General features: G+C 42.4%; 1 protein-coding gene across 1 annotated transcript in view; it reads right to left on the bottom strand.

The window, feature by feature from the left end:
* Window positions 1-6,742: 6,742 nt before the first annotated feature.
* LOC148037571 (beta-hexosaminidase 1-like) overlaps window positions 6,743-15,443 on the bottom strand; it is a 94,258-nt gene continuing 85,557 nt past the window's right edge. The window contains exons 12-15 of the mRNA XM_087676525.1: window positions 10,166-10,264; window positions 10,035-10,094; window positions 7,131-7,381; window positions 6,743-7,027 (exon numbers count right to left, since the gene is read on the bottom strand). Coding sequence (XP_087532651.1) covers window positions 6,858-7,027; window positions 7,131-7,381; window positions 10,035-10,094; window positions 10,166-10,264 — 580 coding nt within the window. The 3' untranslated portion in view covers window positions 6,743-6,857. The remainder of the gene's footprint in view (window positions 7,028-7,130; window positions 7,382-10,034; window positions 10,095-10,165; window positions 10,265-15,443) is intronic.

The raw sequence follows: 15,443 nt of genomic DNA, 5'->3' as shown, positions 1-15,443 counted from the left end.
CTTTTGTGTACCCTAATGATCTCTAAAAACAATCAACCAATCAACTTTATCATACAATGGTTTAGGATAAGAGACGAGTGACTGAGAAAGCAAATACATTTTGGCCTGCACGTGATAAACTAGGTGACATGATTGGTTGCCTTGATCCTGGAGGTCTAAGTGTCGATACTAGGAATATTATATAGAGGCTTCTTATTGAGGGTCTTACCACAAGGGATATATTGCATGGTTGCAAGATCTCTAGTTGTCTTCTGTGCTACATGTGATGAGTCTGAGTCTCCTATAAACACCGTTTTATTTCTGGCCAAGTGGCTAGATTCCCAGTTGTCTTCTATTCTGCACTACATATGATGAGGCCTATAATCACCTTTTTATTTCATGCTAAGTGGCTAGACAAGTTTGGGCTTTCATTTCTAGAGAATGGACTTTAGTGATATCTCAAGATACAATCATCCATTCTTGGGTTTTGGCCAAGGTGTTGTCCTCACTTTACAACCAAAGCATCCTTGGCTTTTTCATTTTCCGCATTAGACTGGTCTTTGACACATTTGGTGGACATGCAATGCATTTATCTTTTATTCAACCTCAAGTATTTGTGGTCATGTGGACCAAGTTCCACAATTGTCGCCAAGCAAGTTAGTTCCATTGTTTCTGCTGGTGTGATCCTTAGAGAGGTGGCTGCTCCATGGATGTTGGGAAGGGGCAACAGGAGAGAGAGAGAGAGAGAGAGAGAGAGAATCGATGGCGTCTGCAGTGCCTTTTGTGTTCTAACTGTTCAAGCTGCCTCGTAGGGGGCCTGAGGGCCTGCACGCCTGCATAATCCCACCCTGCTTCAGCGTGCAGAGCAATGGCAGTCACTGGACGAGAGTGAGAGAACTAGAGGAGGGTCACGCGTTGTCTTCCCTCCCCCCTTTTCAAACCAGCACAGGGTTACGCCTGCCCTGCCTGCATATTGAAACATTTCCCCCTGCGGTTTCAGATTTTACTAGTCGGCTTGCAAATTAACTTGAAGTCTGCTCCTTTCTTTCTGCAACGCTCAACTGAAAGACAGAAACAGACCGTCCACTGTTAATGCACCTACACAGACAATTTTCATGTAGGGCCTGAAGGAGTCAGTCCCAGCTCAGATCTGACTTCGCCAGTCAGGGTTCAGAAAGACATTTGTGATCAGCATCTAGTTCTGCTACGGCGAATCTACAGATGTCAAATGGTATCGATATGGACTTCTTCGATCAGCATATAGGGCAAGGGAATGACAGATCTGGCAAACTTGGATGGTGATTCGTCAACTGAAGACCTCGGGCCGTTGCTGAACGGGGATGAGATGGATAAATGTCATAGGATGTCAATTGATGAATAGGTATTAGGCCCCCCAAATTTGCCTCAGCCAGAGGTTCATGTTTCTTGCTCACAATCTAATGGGTCTCTTCAGTTCATGCTGGCCACTGCCAATCATCTTATGTCAAATTATGTACATGTTAATGAGGGTAAAGCTAACTCTCTACCAGATGGGGATCATGCAGTTGCAATCATAGGAGCTGACGTGGTCGTACAGCATATTGCTACTTTCCATGAGAGAGCAGACATCTTTTACTTCACTGGTAGGACTCCCTTGATCACCACGATTCGTGCTTGGCTGCAGTCCATGCTTGTCAATATTGAACACTGCCAAGATGATGCTTGAAGGCATATGCAAGCCCCTCTTGTTGAATGATTTATGATGGACCGAGGGGGTTTTTTTGAGGTTCTTTTTCGCTCTGCGGAAGTATAGGCTCTTATTATGCAACACATTCCTTTGTTTATGGATGGATAGCTAGTTCATATGTTTCCTCCGAGGCCTCGACTGAGTTTCAAAAGGCGTTGAGACAAGCATTCCCAATTTGGATGGAGGTGGTCGATTTTCCTACACATCTTTGGAGACTCCTCCCTCTAGTTTTCAAAACCCTTGGTGAGGTGTTGGTGGAACCTTGGTTGGCTTCCCGCAATAGGAATAGGGCATGTATACTTTGGGACACAAGGAAACCTTGCTCGACAAAACTTCGTTTTGAGATTCCAATGTTGCAAATGTTGGTATATGAGTTGAAATGGGGTACTTTTTTTGGACATTGTTTCAAATGTGGCCAATTGGGCCATTTTATTTTAGAATGCGATAAAAATGTTGAGATATTGCAATGCTCTATGGATCTTGACATGGATATGCAAGACCACCATCCTCAGTAGATGCTTCAGTAGCTAGAAGTTTATCTTTAGCAGCTTTCCCAACATGATCATGATGATGGCAAGAATGATGTTTTCCATGTTGGTATGGAGCGTGCTTTGCTTGTGGTTGGGCAAAATTTGTCTCCTCAGGAGGATTCTTGGGTCGTTGTGGTTCGACGTAATGCCAGACAGGATTCTCGTTCCAACTCCTGCCCATCCACTGCCACCCCCAATCACTCACACCTTTCAACACACACGTAGGGAGTTTTATATGAAACCTCAATCTTCGCATGTATCGACAGTGGAAGATAAAAGGACTTATGATTCTGCTTTGCACTGTGATGCACGTGGGAGGCTTGTGCCTCCTTAGGATATTTTCCATTCATAACAACAACAATTTCCTTCCCGTGCTTCAATTGTTGATTTGCAGAGGGCAGATCTTGTAGATGTTATCTGAAGTGAACTGGGGAAATTCCAATCAACTAAAGCTATTGATGTAAAAGGGAAAGGGAAAGTGGTGGCTTAGTAGTTTTCTCATTTGTGATTGATCATGAGAATTGCTTTATGGAATGTAAAAGGTATTTCTTCGAGTAACAAGCAATATCGGTTGTGGAAAGTTGTGTTAGCTAAAAATTGGGATTTTTTTGTGCTGTGGAGCATAAACAACACGCTTTGGTTGGATCTTCTTACGCATACAATGATTATGCAATCTTTTTTAGTGGTCAAGCTCCACATAAATCTGGAGTTATGTTGATTGTCAAATCTTCCCTACAACCATCGTTGGTTTCTCAAGACTCTCATGGCCGATTTGTGATTCTAGAAATACTTTGAGGCAAAGGTTTTGTGGCTCATAGGCGTGTATGCTCCTTCTACTACTCGGGAACATCGTCAGCTTTGGGATAACCTGCACTGCCTAGTTATGGCTCATCAAGGCTTTGTCATGATTGATTTTAATGCATGTGTATCTGGGGATCAAGCGATAAACCTGCATCCAATTATGGATGGTCCTGAGCAACAGGTTTGGGATGCACTAGCAACAGTTTCTTTGAGTGGTCCTGGATGTATCCATCACAACCCAGATATACTTATTTGCAGCAAAATCAATTTTTGGAAGGTGTTCAACAACCGATCGCTTCTTTTAGCTCAAGGGTCCTATCTGGAGGGATGAAAGAATGGGTTTTTTTTAGAGATAATGCACGAGCGTTGTCCCAACAATATGGTATTCAACATGCTCTCTTTACAAGCTGATTTGCAGCATGCCCAATCTTTATTAGCCCATTACTTGTCTCTGTGTTAGTCAAGGGATTCCAATGATGACTTGCTCACATGCATTGAATGATTGAAAGGCAAGGTTTAATCTCTTCAAGAAGAGGAATATACAAAATACAAATTGCTGGCCAGGCCCAAAGCTTTACATGACAATAACTGTCAGTCTCATCAAATCTTTACTCGTCTGCACCAAAAATATGCTCGAAAAAATATAGTGTGTTTAATGGATGGGCAAGATGTTATGGTGACTGATCCTGCCTCCATCATTTGAATGAGTGTAGACTTTTATAGGTCCTTGTTGGATCCGCAGGAGATTCTTCCTAATGCTATTCACTCTGCTCTCAGATATGTTTGTGACTTGGTTAGTAATTAGGTCAAACCAGAACGGGTGGATTTAATGGAGGTTGATATTTTAGAAGATGAAGTGGAAGAAGTGTTGGCCCACTTGCCTCGAAGAAAAAGTCCTGGTTAGAATGAGCTTTCTAATGAGCTGTTTTCAGCCCATGTAGAGCTACTTAAGGATCCATTAACTCGCATGTGTCAGCAAGTATGGAATTCTGGCATGATGCCTTCAGATTGGAAGATTTTTGTCATTAGGTTGTTTCCCAAGGTTCCCTCTCCAACCTCTTTGAAACAATGGAGATCCATTTCTGTTATGGGGTCTTTATATAAAATCTTCTCCAGAATCATTGCCAACAAATTGCAAAAAGTATTTCCACACTTGGTTCATCCACATCAAAATGGTTTCATTAAAGGTCGGAATATAATGCACAACAATTTGAATGTTCAATTGGGAATTAATTATGCCAAAGCTTCAGGCCAACAGGTTGTTATGCTTCAACTGGATATTGAGAAGGCATTTGATTATGTTAACTAGTCATTTTTGCCACAATTAATATCTACAATGGGATTCAGTCCGCACATGATTTCTCTGGTTGATACCATTAGTCAGGGTGATGTGGCTCGTATTGCACTTAATGGAGGGATCACAAAGAAAATTGCCTTATCTCAGTCTCTTCGGCAAGGTTGTCCTCTCAGCCCTTTGTTATTTGCTTTAGTCACTCACGTGATGCTCTCATTGTTGCATAAGATGGTCGATCAAGGCGAGATAGTTGGCTTATCTCTTCCATGCGGTGCCCAGCTTGTGGATCAATCTTTGGCAAATGATTCATTTATGTTTCTCAAAGTTGATCACACTAATGTTAATCGGGCAATGGTGGCATGGAATCTCTTTGCTTTGACATCGGGTCTTTATATTAATACTTAGAAATCTACTCTACTCTTCTGTACGGAGAATGATCTGCAAGCCTTGGGTTGGAATGGAATTGCCATCCCAAGAGGAAATATAACTAGACACTTCGGATATCCTATTGGTGTGGAGGTAGCTCCCCGTGCCTTGCTAGATTGGATGGCCTCCCGAATTCATGATAGATTCATATACTGGAAATCTCAAAGCTGGCCTCTACATATCAAACTAAAAGTTGCTCAATGCATTATAATCAGTATGATTTCGTTTTTTCTACCTGCTTCCTTGAACTAAGAAGTCCCTTTTGGAATTTGTTCAGTCTATCAGATTCATGTTGTGGAAAAATAAAGGCAATCGTTTGGGACGTGTGGATTTCGTGGCAACATGTGACTACTCCTAAAAGGGTGGGGGTGTAGCTTTGTTGGATATTAACTTGCATATAGCTACTTTGAGGCTAACCCTTTTGCAAGCTCTATGCATACAAAGTCATCCTTAGTTAGATATTGCTCATTTTTTCATAGAAAAGACAAGCATCTCTCATGGTAAGCACAATTATCCATGCTTTCTGGTGGCACACGTGCTTAATTCCACGAGGCCTATTAAGGTCTCCCAGTCTTTTCTCCTTTCTCCTTTGATTGTATCTTGGTAGGAGATGTAATGTTTTGCGGTTTGGCATCCTCCTGATATTCGTAAGGAGAAGAATTCGCTGCAAGAAGTTCTGGCTTCCTCCAAGTTGTTGGAGTGGCCGCATAAAGATTTGCAGCGATACAAGTTTAATCGAATGGCTCGATTGATATTGCAAACACTCCTTGATGGTGTTATTCCTAGGCAGCCTCGTCTTTGTTCTTTCAAGTGTATTCGTCAGCACTTTCAAGTGCCTCGCGGATATAGTGACATTTAGTTGTCCATACAGGACAGACTTCAGAGGTTCTCTCCTTTGCCTACGTTACAGCCATTGTATCCATGGCATGACTGGATGTTTGTGCTCCCTGATGATTTCGAGCAAAGGTCAACTAATCAAATATATCATCAAATGGTGGAAGCCAAGAGATGGGTCACTAAAAAGGTTAATAAATTATGGCATCTTCGGGATAGCAAAAATAATAGGCAGAAAATATTTATCCCGCTTTGGAAGTCTAATGTTCCCTATAAGGGTAAAGTGTTCATGTGGAGGCTGCTTATTGGGAGTCTTCCAACTGGGGATGTGCTACATGCCCGAAAGATCTCTGTTGGTCGTGTATTTTGCACTACATGTGATGAGACATTGCTTCATCTCTTTGTCTCTTGCCCTGTTGCTCGACAGATCTGGAGTTTTATTTTCCGCATGGTCCTCGGCGACTCAGCACCTCATACCAGCTCGTTCGTGTATTTTGAAAAATATGTCCTCTATGTCTTCCTTGCATTCAGATTATTCCTTCCTTTCCCATTTCCTTAAATTGACAGCCCTTTGGCATATTTGGCATACTCACTATGCCTTTATTTTTTATTCAATATTGGGCACCCATGGTCATGTGGCTCATGTTCGTGGTTTAGTGCTATGGCAGATCTCTTCTATGATGTCAGCTCACCTGGTTCTTCCTAATATTGCTGCTCCCTGGCTGGCAATTGTTCGCTCTACTCCAGCTGTCCTGTGTGATTTCTTAGTGTTACTCATGTAGTAGGTTCTATTAGCCTGCTGGCTTTATTACAGTTGTTTCCATCCTGTTTGGTTTGCCTGGAGGCCGTAAATATCTTCATACATTAATATACTCTTGTTCACGAAAAGAGAGAGAGAGAGAGAGAGAGAGAGAGAGAGAGAGCCCAAAAAGGCATCCTTCTCTGTCATGGCAGACATTTGGAAAGCCTCGTGCATTCTTAATTGAAGTAGCTTATCTGTTTTCATACTTGCTCTATTTATACTATGGAAATAGATGTTACAGATCTATAAATAATTAATCCTGATATGGAGATTTGCTGCTGTGACTTTTGTTTCAAGTTTGTAACTTGTGTACCCGCTTAACCATGAAGAGTTAAGGGCCTAAGGACCTATTAGGAATCGTGTTTCACATTTTCTCCTACATTATAAACAGATACTTACAATTATTTTTTCCTACATTATAAACAGATGCTTACAATCATTGCATTGAAAAGCACTAATACACATTCACTGTACATAGCAGGATCCAGGCCCAGAAGGTGCTCTTCTAGCAATTTCATTTGTCACAGGAGCCGCTGCAATGCCCCTCTGATTAAGCAGGCATCTGAAATACTCTAAGCGATTTTTCGCCTCTTCGAGGTGGTTGTCTGTGTAGTCTATAGGACTCCAGAGTCTTTCTGCAAAGATCAATAGCCTACAGTCTGTGAAACATGAATTAAATGACCAGTAACTTAAACAAATTGAAGGAACACATGGTAAAAGACAGTCTCTTTTATGTACCTGCAGCAGCAGCAGCACGAGGCCATATTGTTTGGAGTAGATCAGATGCATCAACTGTTTCACCCCACATGCATACCTCCCCACCTAATACAAGGCCTTGCTCTGTAGAATTTGAAATCCCTTCCAAAGGTTCATATGTGTAGACAGTTTCCCATGGAACATCCAAATGATCTAGATACAAAACTCCCTGATTGCTAACAATACAACGAAATCCTTTGGCAACTACTTTTGGTGCTACACCTGGCCCCAGCCTGAAAGGACAAAGGAACATGAAATTGCTATTGAGTGAGAGAGTTGGCATTGCATTTTTCACCACAGTACTTTGCTGCACATGCTTTTTTTTTCCGGGGCAGGAAATGGTTCGTCTCTTTTTTATTAGCTTTTTCTAGTACAGTTAGTCTTAACGATAGACTTGAATAATCCATAAACTTGGATAGGGCTGTTCTCCAAAGGGAATATCCTTCTGCTAATAGTAGCCACCAGCAGATAGGGATCTTTCTACTTTTTCCTTAAAGATAACAGTGAATTGCTGAGAGAGGAGGCAGAGCTGGATTGAGCTTAGTAGCCATGAGATCCTTGCAAGGGGTGGAGAAATGCATTCAAGACAGGTCATCAGATGTTCCCTTCTTGTAGTATATGGCCAGACTTTTGGAAATTTCAGATAAGCAAGACCAAAGAGTTTCTAGCTCTTTACAAATACAACAGTTGTGTGAACGGCAAATCTCGTGAGCTATAACACCAATCCATCTGAAGGGCCCATGTGGAAATATATGTTTTGAGTCCCAGGTCTGCAAGAAGGCCTCTCTCCTCATCCTCCCAGACCTCCCTGCATCCTCTCCCATCTCCCATGGAGAGAGTGGAAGATCTCTATTCACATCTTTGAACAGGTCTTTGCTATGGATACATCCTGAAGGTCTATAGCATGGTTGCACCTTGCTGTCCAAATGTACAAAGCTATAATACTAGCAATCATAAGTATAGATATGACATCGGTCAGCCTTTCTTGACAACCTGTTGTAGGAGGTTGGAGGAGGGATTTAGGCATGGAAGACTATACTCGTTTTTTGGCTTCTAGCACATGGGAGTCTGGCAGTAGGCATCTGGCAACATCAGCAAAGTTCCTGTAGCATTCTCAAGATGTGAGCTTGAGTAAGGAGACTTGGAGACTATAGCAAGGGAATGTGAATGCACAAAGAGAAGAACACTCCTATCCATCTTTGCAACAGTCGTTCTTCAATAGGAACGCTCCTGTCCCACTCCACTTGTAGGGAATGGACTGCCTGGAAGTAGATTGCATGACTTTTAGGATTTGAATTTTGCCAAACAAAAATTGTGCGCATTTGTTGATGTGCAGCCTGCCAGCCATCCCATGGACTCTAGGAGAGAGACAAACTCTGTTAGCGAGAGGCAGGTAGGGAAGTACATAGGGAGATTAATGTCTATTAGAGGCTAAGTTGGCATTGTAGGGAATGGACTGGAGGGATATCCACTGCATAACTTTTATGTGTGGTCAAAAAATTTTGCCCCACTTTTGTTGATGTGCAGCCTACTGGTCATCTCATGAACTCTAGGAGAGAGAGAGACTTTGTGAGCATGTGACAAGAGGAGATCAATATATGCTAGCGGCCAAATTGGCCTATGAGAGAAAATGTCACAAATTGGTATCCAAAGAGTCCATGCCTCAGAGTATAATATAAAAGATAAAAGAGAAACTAAATCTAGCCAAATGCATCCCATGTCTAGTCCCTATTGAGCATGCTATAGAAGTACAACCATGATGAGTAATGAGTAATATGTAATCTAACAAACAGCTCCATCCAATGGGTATGATAGGATGTAGTATGTTACAGATGGGGGGCGTGCACTAGTGGGCTAGAAAAGGTGGCAATCTGTGGCTGGGACCTTTGGCTCTAACTATGTATAAGCTAAAATCAATGACTTTGTAGCTCCATGGGGTAAGTCCAGGCATCTCTAATCAGGGTAGCTGACTTTGTAGCTCCATGGGGTAAGTCCAGGCATCTCTAATCAGGGTAGCTGACTAAGAAGGCCAAAACCTTCTCTAGACAAGCATTAGCGTCTCCCCTTAATCTCAGTCTAATGGGCTTCTACATATACGATGTTCCTTTTACTCTTATAACTGGATGGTGAAGCCTGCACATCCTATCCTCACCAGCCACCCATGCTGCTCAAAATGTCTCAATCTCTAAGGGTGTGCAATGATACTCTCATCTGCTGACAGCAACCATCACAGTATGGGGCATATGTACATCCACATAGCTTGGCCATTTGATAAAACTGTCATTTGTGAATCTGATCTTTGTACTTGAGCATCTTAGTGGGTAGGGTACCCAACCAAGTCTCTCAAGGATGCATCTAAATCAGATCTTGTCAAAGTGTGTGCTCCTCTTATCCCGGGAGAGTCTAAAGTGTCAGGAGTGCTGATCGTACTAGAGAGGCAGAAATCTGTCTATGTGAAGTCCATGTTCTGAGAACCACACGAATATGATATATTTGCTGTAAAAATGTATCTTAAGGCAAAATGCAAAGTACACAGCAACCCTGTAAGTGATCCCTTACTAAAAAAAACACAAGGAAATCCAATTACAAGGCCTGAATGAGTAACTAGCCAGGTCTGTAGTGCCACACTATATGGGCCTAACAATGGAAGAAAGTGCTAGAGTCCCAAGTCCTGAGAAAGCATCTCTTCTTATTATAATTGCACTATTGACAAAATAGATCCTGATGAGTTTGAAGTATAACCAATGCAGTTCATGTGTTTTCGATGTGCTTTGAGTTTGGCCAGAGGTTTCTTGTCCTCAGACGCAAGGTGCAGCCAGCTAAAATGACAAATAGCATCAAAACAAGGAATACTTATGAGGTAATATAACAGTTCAAATCACATACCAATTATGCACAATGGTCTTGGGATCCAACTCATCAGCAAATGCGTTGAATGTCTCCTCCCTGCTACCATAAAATCTTAAGCACAATCATTAAGAGAAAATACAATTCCATTCAGAAAGTTTTGTGCTTACCAATTAACTGGCTCCCAACCATGCGCAATTGCAATTTTTTGAGCTCTCAACACAAAATATATATATCCTTGATATGGTGTCATCTCATTCTCATCCAACCTATCATACACAGAACTTTGAATATTCCCAACAAGCATTGCACATCACCATATCTAACCACATGTTGAGTAACAGTAGAAAATTATTGATTGCTTCCAAATTCTATCACATGTTTCTTAGGGTATGTATACATGATCCAAACATATTTCCAAACAATTCCCAATAAGATCTCTCGTATGCCTGTAAATTGCAGCAATTTAGATCCAATCATTATCAGATATAGACATTGATATTAACAATGTCAATGCATGGATTTCTTTCCCTTGAATTACAATAGCAAGGATCTAGCATGGAATCACTTTGTCTAATTATCCAAAAGTATCTGAGAGGTTGACACAAGAGACATATGGGTAACATGCTAATATCTATGGAGCTGGCGACATTGTATCGTGAAATTATCAATCCTGTGATCTTCAACATAAACATGAGACCTTAATGCCCCAGACTAGAAATTCTCGGATAGATAGATGGTGACTCTATCTGAAAGAACACTTACTGGAAACCAAGCTAAGGCAAATTTCCAGCTGTGCAGCACAGAGCACTGTGACCTAGCAGAACTGTGTGATTGTATTAGTGCTGCCAATAGAGACCTTGGTTGCAGGAAGCCTGCTATCTGCTGAGAGGACTGCTAGACTCGCCCCTCTCTATCTCTTGTCACATGTCACCCAACAGCACATACGCAGCCAGAAGCAGAAACAAGAAAACAACTTATTGTCATTAGCCTTTTGTGACCAAACATGCCTTATACCTGTCAATGGTGCCATCAGCTGTGCTTAAGTTTAAAACCCATTTTGTGCCAATAGATTTCTTGCCATGAGGCAACTCAACAAGATCCCAAGTACGGTTAGTGGTAACAGAGTCCAACTCTTCTACCATGGCCTATAACCAATGTGCATCTTGCTGTGCTTCATCAAAGAAGTAGGCTCATCATCATCCAACAGTGAGCTCATAAACACATGCTCATCAAAAGGAGTCTCATCAGTGTTGCAACGACAAAACCTGGGCATCTAGCAATCTAGATGCATCTGTATTGTGGCAAGGGAAATCTAGCTCAATTTGTGTTGTGGCTCTACTACCCTTTATTTCTAAAGGGGGTGAGTGAACTATTGAAATGGTACTTACTTGCAAGCAAATACCAAAACATAATCGAAGAAACACAAGTGCCTATCACACCAATCATAGAAGTCTCAAAACAGAAATATTGACAGCACCTAGAACCTGTATGGGGTCCAAAAGATCTCCAAACCACCTCTAGATATCTAATCACATGTCAAGGAAGTAGTAGCACCATCATCTCCGAGCACCAGACAATGCTCCAGATGTATGCTCCACTGAATCTTAGGTAGCGCTGACCTAAGTCTGCTCCTACTAAAAAGCATTAAGGTAAAGCCGTAACAAGTGAGTCAATTTTGCCAAATCATCCATTCCCATGCATTTTGCATGAAGTGTGAAATCCATTTCACATCAAGTGGTGGGTGGTTCTAAAACTCAACCAAATAGGATAGAAAACTTCACCTTGATCTTCCACTCCTTAATGTGCAAATATTTGTTCAGGAACCAAGATCTCATCAAATTCTTCATTGTCTAGCTACATTTCATCAATGATATCAAAGAGGCTTAACAAGACTCACATAAAAGACATTGTAAACCTTCCAAGGAGTAGTTTCACCTTGTAAGCCACCTCATTGATCCTCTACAACACTTAAAAAGGCCCATAAATACCTCATGCCAAGTTTATGGAAAACACACTTTTTACCCTTTGATTTATTTAACCTAGCCTTCTCAAAACAAAGACAAGCCCAATCGGCCTTTACAAACTCTAAAGCTCTACAACGACTATTAGTTGTTTTTCTTGTTCAGTAGGCCTATCAGGCATAATCATGTACAATGATGATCATCATTGAGTATCAAAGCGTGACATACTAAGATGTCATCTTTGATGGCAAGATGTGATCCGTGATGGTGAAATACAATGCCAAGAGAAAACTATAAAGGTATACAAAACAAGATAATGTGAGTACAATGGAGAGAGTGTGGGGGAATCTATGGATCTACTAAATCCATCCAGTGGGGATTGAGGGGGTAGAGTATGCCATACATCCCTGAGGAGATGGTGTAAAGGTAGTATCTAGTTTGATCTCCCATCTTTACCAAGTATTAGTCGTAGCATCGACAGCAAATCTCCCTCATCTCTCTCTAGTGTAGCCTCTATGTTTGGAACCCAGACTCTGTGGTCAGCATGCTGTTTTGATCTCTCAACTCTCTAGACCTTCACCCCCCTCTTTGCAAATACTATGTGTGTAGCCACCATCTAAAAGAAGTCAGTAAGCTGTGATTGCTTGCCTCCCCTATGCATTGTGCCTCTGGACCTTGATCAAGAACTGGCCTAACCAGCACTCGTCTGGTAACTCCATGATATAGTTGAGAGAGTGACAAAATGTGTGGGCGCACACGCATATGAGAGAGAGAGAGAGAGAGAGAGAGAGAGAGAGAGAGAGAGAGAGATATTAACGTCTACATAAGGCCAATGTGGCCTATGAGACAATCCAAAGTACATCCATGTCTAATGTCATCTCATCAGTAAGGTAAAGATAACATTACAAATAAGTGGGTGGCCTATGAAACAATACTGAAAATAACTATGCGATGGGACTATACTAGGGTTGCACCATGTGTAGTGTTGTTCCATCGATAGAAAAGAAAAGGAAAGAAAAGGAGAACCAAATCTGATAGAGCCATGTACAAAAGTGTGGTGGAGACTATGGGCTGTAGCTGATCTCAAGATCTGCACATGATCTCAACTATGATGCGGTCCCTAGCTGCTTCATTGATATGCCTGGTGGTGAGTCTTCGGTGTCTTGTGATAATGGCTCTAATCCGACTATGGTGTGGCCTCCTCGGACGTGGTCCTGGTAGACGGGGTCGTCATGCTCGACGAAGTGAAAGGGCTCTATCCAATGTGACTCCACGGCGTGGCCTGTAAGGTGTCTGGTGGGGTGGCTCTGACTCTGCTAGGCTAGTAGTGTCAATAGGGTCGGCTTTGTAGAAGAAGTCTATCACTGCTCTATGTGTGTGTCCTTCTGGATGAGCTAGTCTCCTGTCTTGCAATAGTGCGGTTCGGCTCCTCTCGAGCTCTAGGAGGAAAAGACCTAGGCATCTCTGGTCCTCGTACTCCATGACGCGACGAAGAGGTCCAAATTCATCACGGAAGAGGCAATGGTACCGTCCTCGTATGTCATAGTATATTGTGCATCTGCATATGTAGTGCTCCTCTGTCTCAGGCTCTCGACCACAAAGCTAGCAAGTCCTATCCTCTGCTAGGGTATTTGTCCATCTGCCTGTCTCCATCTGAAGCCTATGTGAGGAGGTGTGAATCTGTCCGATAGAAACCCATACGCTATGGGAGAGATGGGTGTCCATATATGCTGGCCGAATAGTGAAACCATCATCAGAGAGACATAAGAAATGATTCCTGTAGAACTCCATCCTTGATCCTAGAGGGAGTGGTGGATGGATCCATGTCTTTGCTGTCTCAATCCTCAAGATATCAACTCTGATCACCTGGTTCAACTCTGATCGGCTGAGAGAAAGTGTAGGGCAATCAAGGCTATAATCCAAAGGTGGAAGACAGTCAATATCCAAACCATGTAGACTCATCCAAATAGCCATCTGTGAAAACTGACAGTTCTTCTCGCCTCCTGCTGCTAGTTGTCTAGATGAGGTTAGTGCCAATCTAGAGTATCTATGGCGTGGAAGTTCCAATAGTCTGTGCCAAAAGGTAACTACCTTGAAAAGTGCCTCCGTAACTATAGGTGTTTCCCCTAGCTCTGCTCTAACAATGGGATGTGGGGTGGAGGGCTTACTCCTAACCATGCGTGCTATCATCATGATCAATGGCCTTTCCATGCTATCCCAACCATCATAATAATCCCTCTCTACTCCAATCTGACCAGTGAGTGGGCTAAGATGCCTGTGGTACAAGCTGCAACCCCATACCTCTGCTCCATATAGTAATGTAGGTGTAACTAGGGTGTCAAACAACCAGAGTTTGGTGCGGGGCTCTTGGAACTGTATGTGAGCACATTGACTCTCGAGTGCCCCTAGTGTTGCGTATCCACGTGCCAGACATGCCTCTAATGCCCCTCTCAACGAAAAACGTAGGCTAGAGAAGGTGACTCCCAAATAGACATATTCCCTCACATGCTCCAGTATGTCTCCCCCAAATGTGAACTAGTACATAGATCTAGTCACCCATGTTGCTGAAGTATTGAAAACCATTATTTTGGTCTTCCCAAGGTTCACTGTGAGATCTTTATCCCTACAAAATATGTGCAAAGCGTCTAGATGGCACTGCAATCCCCTCAGTGAATCTGAAATGAGAACAATATCATCTGCATACAGTAATATCGGTATTACCGCCCCTTCCAGCCTGGCTCCAGCTGCTCCTCCTCTGTCTATGTAATCAAACACTTCATCTATATATAGACCAAACAATGTGGGCGAAAGTGGACATCCTTGTTTCACTCCTATGGTACTATCAATCCTCTCTAATAGCCCCCCAGGTGCTCGTACATGACCTGTCACTGTCTCATATAATGCATAGACACCCCATCGTATACCCTCTGGTACTCCAATGTCCTGCAATCTCTGCATGATGCATGTACAAGGCACTGTATCAAAAGCTTTACAAAAGTCTACAAAGCAACAATAGATCCTCGTCTTGGGGCTCGACCCTCCTCAATAATGGCTCTAAGTGTGAGAATGTGGTCCAGTGTAGTAAATCCTCGTCCGAAACCTACATGTCCTTGTGCTCTCTTGCCTTGCATTTCAGCCCACTCACTGAGTTCATGCTCCAATATAGATCCATAGGCCAAAGTATGACCGATCATGATAGTCCTGTAGATGCTAGGAATCAAAGAATCACAACTTTTAAATAGCGGGATTATAGTATTGTCTGACCAACTCATAGGGAAACCTTCACATACTGCTCTATTGAACATATGTGCTAATATGGGTGCTAATATGTCACAAGCATGTGAGAAATGTTCTGCTACTAGTCCATCCTCATCCTATGCCCTCCCATTTTGTAATCTATAAATTGCATCCCTAACCATTTTCCATGTGAAGAAAGACCACTATGTTGGTCTACAAGCTTGCGGGGGCTGTATAGGTGGCTGTC

This window comes from Lygodium microphyllum, chromosome 4 (genome assembly GCF_053477565.2).
Source record: "Lygodium microphyllum isolate KBCC chromosome 4, Lygodium_microphyllum_v1.1.10, whole genome shotgun sequence".
NCBI classification, from domain to species: domain Eukaryota; kingdom Viridiplantae; phylum Streptophyta; class Polypodiopsida; order Schizaeales; family Lygodiaceae; genus Lygodium; species Lygodium microphyllum.
This window is presented reverse-complemented; position numbering and strand designations above follow the sequence as displayed.